Source organism: Alligator sinensis, unplaced genomic scaffold, assembly GCF_000455745.1.
Source record: "Alligator sinensis unplaced genomic scaffold, ASM45574v1 scaffold103_1, whole genome shotgun sequence".
Taxonomy (NCBI): Eukaryota; Metazoa; Chordata; order Crocodylia; family Alligatoridae; genus Alligator; species Alligator sinensis.
In genome coordinates, this window is record NW_005842226.1 from 1,120,646 (window position 1) to 1,130,480 (window position 9,835).

At 52.5% G+C, this 9,835-nt stretch overlaps 1 protein-coding gene across 1 annotated transcript in view; it reads left to right on the top strand.

Moving 5' to 3' along the window:
* Positions 1–9,823, top strand: part of MEX3D (mex-3 RNA binding family member D) — a 20,556-nt gene extending 10,733 nt beyond the window's left edge. The window contains exon 2 of the mRNA XM_025208336.1: positions 8,507–9,823. Within this exon, the coding sequence (XP_025064121.1) occupies positions 8,507–9,774 (1,268 nt within the window). The 3' untranslated portion in view covers positions 9,775–9,823. The remainder of the gene's footprint in view (positions 1–8,506) is intronic.
* Positions 9,824–9,835: the final 12 nt, after the last annotated feature.

Here is a 9,835-nt window from a genome sequence, read left to right on the forward strand (position 1 = left end):
TTCACATCTGGATGGGTGGGAGAAGTCGCACTTGCCAAGAAGCCCCAGCCCTGTGCTATGCATAGCTGCTGGCATACCAGATCCTCCCAAGTGCAGGGGAGGTAGAGGCTGGAAGCAAAGAGCCTGGCACAGCCATAACTCGCAGGCAGTCAGCTGCATCTAATCCTGGACTTGTGCTAAAGCCGGCATTAACTCTCTCCTGCAATTTGGGGTCTGCCACCCATCATGGCTCCACCTGCAGCAGGCAAGCGATGGAGTGTAGTGGTTGGTTGGGTGCGTGCGTCTTGGTAGCACCACATTGCCCCACATTAGTACACGGCCAGCCGAGAAAGAAATGCTTCAGGGGTTTATTTCTGTATTTGCTGTAGCATTGGGACCGCTGACCCCATGGCCTTCGCGTCTTCTCAGTCCCTGCCCAGACTTGGGGAGATGCTAGCCTGAGCCAGGGGCTTGAGAAATACATCAGCAGGGTTTTGTCTCGCCACTCCCGTGTACAACTCCCTTGACCTTCTGCCCAGCCTCTCGCAACACAAGGAGTAATGCAAGCCCTGGGGTGTTTATAATGCAGGCAAAACACTGGGGCCCTTCCCAGGGTTGTGCCCATCCAGTCATTACGCTGTGGATTCCCATCACGGCCAGGGGAGCTGGATGGAACTATTTTCGCTTCTCTGAAGTGGCTTCCAAATGCCCCGGGAGGCTCTGCAAACTCCCTCGCTCTGGGGAGGAGTCGGGACTTGGAGCCTTGCGTGTCCTGAAAAGCAGCTTTCCTGACACGATCCTCCAGTGCCCTTCCCTGGCACGGCCATGCCACTCCAGCCCCAAGGAGTTTAACGCCATCCCCAGCTCAGTGCCAGCAAAACCAAGGCCATCCTCAGCTCAGTGCTGGCTCAGCCCCCGTCTTCACCGCAGGAGTTGCCTCGATGTAACCAGACTGGGGTGATTACACTCCAGCGAAAGCTTTGTGAGATGTCAGGGCCTACGGTGGGTGCCTGCTGGGGAAAATCCCTGCCCACCAGGACCCTCCTGGGCAGACTGTGGGTGACGCTGCCACCCCAATTCCATGGGTGAGCTCTGCAGGGAGTCCTCAAGGGCTCTCTAACACCATATAGGTGCTGTCCCCCACTCCTTCCGTGGACAGCTGTCCCTACCTTGACCCCCTTTCCAAGCTCCAGACAGCCAGTGTGCACAGGCTCTAGTCATGCCTCAGTTCCCCACATTCAAACCTAACCCGTTGCTCTCTGTGGCTCTTCCATTGCAAGGAAGCACATTTGGCAGACCCGAGCCTTGCTTGCGAACGAGCAGGAGAACTTCTCCCCTCCTCCCTCCGAGGATGGGCTGGGGTTTGCAAGTGGGTGTATAACTGCGATTGGAAAGCAAGGATGTGGCACCGAAACATGCAGGCTCGCTTAGTTTGACAATTTTTTTGTTTTAATTATTCATGATACTTAATGCCCTAGTAACGGTGCACTATATCATCTAAAAATAGTGAAGACCTGATACAGCCTCTGCGATTACATCTGTGCTGGGATGTGGTGACAGAAGCCTATTTTTTTTTTTTTTCCCTGCAGGTTGAGATTGCTCTGGTTTTATTAATACAAAACTGAGCCTTGAACCTCACCCTGTGGTTCAGGCATCACCGGGAATTTACAGACTCCCTGTGTGACCTTGGCCAAGTTATTTGGCCTCCCTGCGCTTCAGTCTCCACTTGTGCAATGGGAATAGTGGCATGATCTTGCCTCTGACGGGGAGGGGGGGGGGGGATTAAATGCACTAAATGATTTAAGGCACAAGGTGCTCAGAGACTCTAACGGGACCTAGGCTAGTGCTATAGTACGGGCCGTCAGCCTTTTCCAAATGTGAGCTGGAATTGCCCACCTGAAGTCGGAGGTGGGTGCTAGGACTTGGCCACTGCTGCTGCTGGTCTCTGTGGGAGCACTGGGAGTACCCTCAGCTGAAGCCCCTCTGCTGCCAAAGCTGCATACTGGATCTTGCCCTCTGGCTATAGGTTGCCAAGCTTGCTATAGAAGAGTAAGGAGCTCTGGCCAGGGGTCCTGGTGCCAATGTCACTTGTGTTGTTATTTCTTGGTAGGGCTCTTGGGAATGCCAGGTATTTGTCCCAGAGCATAGGCCATTTTTCTTTTCCCATTCTGTGTGGGCTCTGCTCACTGCCAGAAGGGTGCTGGGCCCTTGCCTGGAGCCCCTTGGTATTGCTGCAGTACAAAACAAAGCATGTTCTGGGTTGTGCCCAGGGGGGTGGGAAGCAGAGGTTGATTTGCTCCACCTCGCATACAGGGAAGGAAGGGCAGGAAGCAAGTCTGAGCTCTGGAGGTGAAATAATGCATGGCTCCTTGAACCGTAATGCAAAAAAATTCATAAAATCATAATAAAGTCGGGCTGGAGAAGACCTGTAGAGGTCATCTAGTCCAGCCCTCTGCCTAAGGTAGGATCATCTCTATGCAAGCCATCCCAAACACATCCTTGTCTAATCTGTCCCCTAACTACACGGGCAACCCTGTCATACAAGCACGAAGCACAGCACCCTGACCTGCCACAAGTAAAACAGGGACGAGCCCTACTGCTGCAAGGGTTGTTCAAATATGCTCCTGAGATCCAAGGAAGAAGGCGGCAAAAACTCCCACAGTCCATACCAATCTAACCACGGGGTACAATTCCTTCCTGATCCTAAATATGGCCATTGGTCTAGCCCCGAGTGGAGGGGCAAGGCCCTTGAGCTTAGGCCAGGATCCTCTGGGTTTTAGTCCCAGCAGGGGCATTGGCACACCCCAGTCAAAATCCCCAGCTTTGACTAGCCCACACCCAGTGCTTCTAAGGAAGACAAAAAAAATAATAATCCCTGCTGTGTAGCAACTGGAGAGGAAATAAATTCCTTCCTCACCCCATGTGGCAACCAAAGCCCAGAAGCATAGGAAGTGCCCATAACAGAGTGCAGGCGTAGCTATGCCTAGATCATCCCAGACCAGTGCTTATCCAACCTCGTCTTGACCACCTCCAGTGATGGAGATTCCCCAGCTTCCCTCGGCCTCTAGCCCACTGCCTCGCTGTACTGACGGAGAAACAGCTTTTCCTGTGATCTACTCGAAACCTGTTTTGCTGCAACTTCAAGCCATTGGTCCTTGTTCTGCTCTCTACATCTAGGGAGAAAAGAGGTTCTCCCTCTTTATGGTGGCCCTTCAGATATTTGAAGACTGGTGTTGTGTCCCCTGTTTGGCATGTTCAGCTTACAGAAATGGCATTTATTTCCTTCAATGAGTCCCCCTATGACTGGCTTTCCAAGCCCTTTATCATCTTCGTCACCTGTCTCTGGACCCTCTCCATGTCCTTTTAAAGTGTGGTGTCCCAAACTGCACATGCTATTCTGGATGAGGCCTAAACAGCTATGAGCAAAGGAGAACCGTCGGCTCTTGCATCTAATGCTCCCGCTGATGCAGCCCAGCACTGCATTCACTTTTGATGCAGCCACGTCACAACTGCAGATTAATTGAGTCTGGGATGCACCAAGACTCCTAGATCCTTTTCTAAAATGCTGCCATCCAAGCCAGGTGTCACTCATTTTGTATTTGTGTTCTTGCTTATTCTTCTCAAAGTGCGACGCCTTGCGTTTGTCAGCATTGAACTTCATCCTGTTGGCTCCAGCCCAGCTTTCCAGTCGGTCAGGATCCTTCTGAACCGTGCTCCTGTCCTTCAGCGTGTTTGCAGTCCTTCCCAGTTTCACGTTGTCTGCAGATTTGCTCAAGAAGCTCTCTAGTCCAGCATCCAAATCCGTAAGCACATTGAACAGCACCGGGCCCAGGACAGACCCTTGTGGGACTCCACTCAAAACCTTTTGCCAGTCCAACTTGGATGTATTTAAAATTAGCTTGCAGCTATTGAGCCAGTTGTCTGTCCACTGTGTAGTAGTTTTGTCTAGCCCTCGTTTCTCCAGTTTGTTTAAGAGAAGGTCATGTGGGACTTGTTAAAAGCTTTGCTGAAGTGCAGATACACTACAGCCACAGCATTACCTTCATCCACCTGCCTACTTGCCTTGTCGGAGACGGAGATCGACTTGCCTTGCTAGGTGAAGCATTTTTTTTTTTTTTAAACTTTCCCTTCCTGATTTTTTTTTTTTTTCTTTTTTTAAATCTATGCAGGTTCTTGCTATTTCCTGGTGTGCTTCCTTTCTGACCTGCTCGTCTTTCCATTGCCTGTTTGCTTTCCTCTTTGCATTTGAGGCATCCTAGAAACTCCTTGTGCAGCCACATTGGTCTTTTGCCGTTCTTTTGCTCCCATTGCATCGGCACCATTGTTTCTTGGTGGGCTTCCAATACCATACCTTTTAGAAGCTTCCAGCTGTCCTGGGCACCTTTATCCTTCAGTGCCTCCCATGGCACCATGCCTACTATCCTCTTGAGTTGGTTGAAATCCACCTTTGTGAAATCCAGCATCTTATTTCGACTGACCTCTCATGCCTTCCTAGTTTCAGGATCATAAATTCTCTTATACTGTGATAGCTACCTCCCAGTTGCTCACCACCTTCATGTTCTCCATCAGTTCTTCCCTATTGGTGACTACAAGATCCAAAATTGATGATTCCCGAGGTGTATCCTCCACATAAGGTAGCCTCCTCCACATTTTTATGTTGGAAAGTATTGTTCTTCCAGCAGGTGTCCATAAAATTGAAGTGTCCCATCAGTACCATCTCATGACGTTTTAGATAATTTTGTTACTTCCTTGAGGAGCCTCTTCCACCTCCTCTTCCTGACTTGGTGGTCTGTAATAAATCTCCACTGATATATTTGCACTGTATCTTCCCCCAAATGCATTCTAATTTACCGTCTTCCTCCTGAACCAGGGATCAAGTCTGTATTTTTTTGACATGCAAGGCAACAGCAGCAGTCGTAAGAGCTGTGCTACCAAGTTCCTGTGGTACCAATAAATTCACAGTACTTTTCTCAGGCTGTTGTTTGTGCCCTGTGCTGCTTGTATATGTATCCATGTATCGGACATATTTTGCATTCTGACTTACTTATTTCACTTTTGCATCACGTGTTGCTTCCCCGTGTCCCTTTCCTGGCCTTTTCCCACAGTTGAGATGCTTCTTCTGGTCCTTTTTCCTTTAGATTGTTTGTTCCCATGGGGAGGGTTTGGTTTCCCATCCTTCATGAAACCTAGTTTAAAGCCTTCCTACAAGGCTGGCCAAATGACACCCAAAGATACTCTTTCAAGGTCTGGTTTGATGGCTCCTGTCTCTTGATAGCAGTCCACCTCCCCAGAACATCTGCCCATTGTTGAAGAATTCAAAGCCTTCATGTCTACACTGCCATCTCAGCTACACGTTTCCTTGCATGGTATGATGGTCCCTGTTAGGGGCCTTACCTTCGACTGGGAGGATCGGTGAGAGAGGACGTACTTCAAGCCCTTAATCCTCCTGCCAAAATCCTTGTAGTGTCATTCCTGGCTGTATCATTCGTGCCTATGTGGACAAGCTGGGAAGGGTAGTGGTCCGAGGGGTGGATAAACTCTGGCACCCCTTCTGTGATATCACGAATGCAGACAGCACACCTTCTAATCGGGATGGCAAATTGGTGCTTCTGTCCCCTGCAGAAAGGAGCCTCCATCCCTGGGGGTTTTCTTCTTGCTCTCGAGTCTGCCGGGTCTTCTGGGTCTTGTCTGCTGATGTCCTCGCCTCTGCCTTTTCCCCAGCTGTGCAGGGTGCTTGAACATGGTTGCTGACTTCAGTCTGTTCCCCTCGAATTTGGGGCACCCTCCTTCTAGTAGTCGCATGTTGCCACTTCTCTTCTTTCCCCTTGGACGCTCCAGTGCCAGCTTCTTGTGACTCCTATTCAGGAAGCCTTCATTTTCCCTGGCAGCATTTTACCTGTAGCCCTTCATTCGGTTCTTCCAAGACGGACACCAGTTCACAGTTGGTGCGGATGAAGTGGTCCTGACCCTCTGGGATTCACATGAGTATGGCACGTCCCACACAAGTCAGAGCTGCTGATCCAGTCTCCAGTTATGCCTCCTGCGCTCCCTGGGTGACCCCTCGGCTGTAGCAAACAAAGCAAAGAAGTGGTGGAAGCCTAGTTCGCTCTCCTGCTCCCTCCTGCAATGAGCTCCTAGGTGAGCTCCCTCTTCATTCACCGCTCTCACAGTTTGCAAGGGGCTGCCTTTTAACAGATTGCCTGATCTGGGCCTGCCTGGCGCTGCCCCTTAATTAGCTGTACCAGCCCCGCTTGAAGTGAGCTGGGCCATAGCTGTAGCACCAACCCTGTCAAGCAGTCGCTCCAAAAGCAAGCACAGCTTTGCCACCGGCCCCACAAGTCAGACACCCAAAATTTCTGGTCTGCAGAATTGCCTCCTCGAGGCCGTGCCGCTGCCGAGCTCTCCGTCTCCTCTTGCGGCAGCTCCCAGGCAGACTCCCTCACTGTTTGCTGCCAAATTTGAGCGGTGGGGAGCGGATACAATAACTGAGGCAGAGCTGGAGGCAGAGATGGCAAATGCAGCCCATGGGCAGGGCTTGATCAGCCTTGCAATACAATGCATCTCCGCACTAGCACCTAGAGGCCCCAGTGTGAGCAGGGCTCTGGTGCCAGGTGCTGTACAGGCTTGTAGTGAGAAACGGCCTCAGGCCTGAAAAGCTCCATGCACAAAGCCAGAATAGACAGTGAGAGAGAGGAAACCGAGGCACAGAAGGTAAATCAGTGATGTGTCTGGCATCATACTGCAAACGAGCAGCAGACCTGGGAGTAAAAGCCAAGTCCGAAAAAAAAGGGTTGGTGTGACGCATGCCTTTTTTTTTTTTTTTGGATCCAGCCCCTTGCTGTAACAGCGATGGAAGCCCCTAAATTGAAACCAATTAAACCCCACTGTTTCATTTTGGGGGAACTAAACCCTTGTCACGTGTACAAGCAAGAGCAGTCGGTGTTAAGCAACGAGCCACAGCTCCCTCCGCACCCTGGGTGAACTAGCAAACGCCGTGCAGGTCACCAGCAGAAGCCACAGTGTTAGTTAATGTTTGCACAGTCCAGCAGGATGCTGAACGGAGGCAGCGAGGGCAGGTGCTGCATTATTATGGTAACGAGGCAAGCGCCATGCAAGCGGTTTTGAAAAACAAACCAAACCAGGAACAACCCCCCTCTCTCCTTCCCCCCAAACATGCTCCTCAAAGCGGCACACGGAATAAAATGAAAAGCCATTGTGGGCTGGGGGCTGAGTGTCGCTGCCAAAGCAACCAGAAACCGCTGGGCTCTCCTCGCTGGAGCGCCCTGCAGTTGAGGTCATTGCAGCTCTGTGCCACTGGCGTGGAGGCTGCTCCTGCTCTGGGTTTGCTTCTGGCTCAGCGGCAGCACTGGTATCTCCGGCTCCAGACACCAAGAAACAGTGACTCCACTGCCTCCATGCACAGCCAGACCTTTCCCATCCATCTCCGTGGAAGGCACCCTCTTTGACTGCTTTGGCTACCAACCAGAGCAGTCACACCCATGTCTGCTTGGCCCAAGCTCCATCCTGCTCCATCTTCCTTGTTTGTTCACCTGCTGCTTTGTGGTGAGGGTTTTTAGCAGTGAGCACTGGGGGTAGACGTTATCTCTGTGCTGTGTTGGTTTAATGAGACTCTGCCCCCTGCTTCTGATCCCTGCCGTAGAGAAGAGGATGGTGAAGAGCCTAGCACACCCTGGTAGGCCTGTGTATTGTGAACATAGGTGGATCTAGGATTTTGAAAAGGGGGGTGCAAATGGTGTCATGCATCTTCATGTATAACGCAAATCATTTTTCTCCTGGTAAAAAAGAAACCAGAAGCTATACTAGGCAAACAAGGTTCTTTTTGGGTGAATCTGATATCTTTTATTAGACCAACTCAAGTAGTTGGAAAACAATTTTTAAGCAAGCTTTTGGGTTCAGGAGAAGCTATGCTAGTATGTTAGGGGCCTAGGGCTATAGTATTCAGTTTAAGATTCAAACAAACATAAATATACCTTTATTGGAACGTGCTAGCAGATACAGAATTGCAAAAGAAAGAATAGCTTAATTAGTGGAACATTAAGGCCATTACAAGGAGAGGGTTGTTAACACCTGTGGAATGAAGAGTTTAGAAGGAATCAAGCAGATTATAATGAGCCTTGAAGTGAACTGAGTCTCACTGCTGTCCGATAGAGGGAGCTGCCCCTGCCTGGCAGTTTGGTTTAAACTTTGGGTAGAGCAGGAATCAAAGGAGGGGACAGCTGCACCAGTGCACCTGCCCAGGGTCTGCCCTGATTGTGAACCACCTCCTCCAGTTCACCGGAATTCATCTGTGAGCTTCTGTCTGCAAAGCTGCAGGTGTCTCCAAGGGCTGCGTGTGCAGTCACTTGGAGTGATTGCTTCTCCACACACCTGAGGCCTGCTGATTTCCTGTTCCTCTCCCCCCACACCTCTCTCCTGCCCCGGCCAAGTGGGAAGCAGGGTGCAACTGGTCCCCACCTTTAATGTGGCACTTACCATGTGTTGCTTTTGTTTTCTCTTTGTGATGCAGGTTGCAAGATCAAAGCTCTGCGTGCCAAAACCAACACCTACATCAAAACACCAGTCAGAGGAGAGGAGCCCGTCTTCATTGTCACCGGGAGGAAGGAGGACGTGGAGATGGCCAAGAGGGAGATCCTCTCAGCAGCTGAACATTTCTCCATGATCCGGGCGACACGCAACAAGGTCAACGGCTTGACGGGAGCCATGCAGGGCCCTCCCAACCTTCCGGGACAGACCACCATTCAGGTGCGGGTCCCCTACCGTGTGGTAGGCCTGGTGGTGGGACCCAAAGGGGCCACCATCAAGAGGATCCAGCAGCAGACGCACACGTACATCGTCACGCCCAGCCGAGACAAAGAGCCTGTCTTCGAGGTCACGGGGATGCCTGAAAATGTGGACCGGGCCCGGGAGGAGATCGAAGCCCACATCACCATGAGGACAGGATCCTTCATTGATGTGAATGCCGACAACGACTTCCACTCCAACGGCACCGACGTTTGCCTCGACCTGCTGGGCAACACGGCCAGTCTGTGGGCCAAGGCACCCAACCCGGCCCGCAGGCCCTCAGCCGGCCTGCGCAACGACAGCCTCAGCTCCTTGGGCAGCACCTCCACTGAGTCATACTACAGCGGGCGGGTGGCGGACACCAGCCCCACCAGCCCCTACAGCACCAGCAGCGGCTTCACCTTCGGCGACCCCCAGGCACCGCTCGGCTCAGAGGAGTGTGACTTTGGCTTCGACTTCCTGGCCCTCGACCTCACCACGCCGACCACCATCTGGTCTCCCTTTGAGCGCTCCAACCCCCTGCAGGCCTTCAGCAGCTGCTCCTCCGTCAACGGCTCCCAGCGACGCAACAGCAGCATCAGTGGGACGGCCACCCCCCGGCACTCTCCGACCCTCCCCGAGAGCAGCGTCGCCCTGGACCACCCCTTAGCACGCCGCATCCAGAGCGACCCGGTCAGCACCTTGTCCTGGCTGCCCACCCAGGGCTCGCTCTCGTCCTTCTCCAACAGTACAGGCTACTCCTCCTCCTCGTCCCTGCCGGGCAGCATCTCGGCCACCTCGGGCTCCCCCACGGATTCCAGCAGTTCTGACGGGCCCCGCAAGAGCTCCCGGGAGTGCATGGTGTGCTTCGAGAGCGAGGTCATTGCCGCCTTGGTGCCCTGCGGCCACAACCTCTTCTGTATGGAGTGTGCCATCCGCATCTGTGGCAAGGCCGAGCCGGAGTGTCCTGCCTGCCACACCCCGGCCACCCAAGCCATCCACATCTTCTCGTAGCTGTCCGTCCAGAGCCGGAGCGGAGGGCGCCCACCTACGCCCCCCCGCCTCCCACGCACCA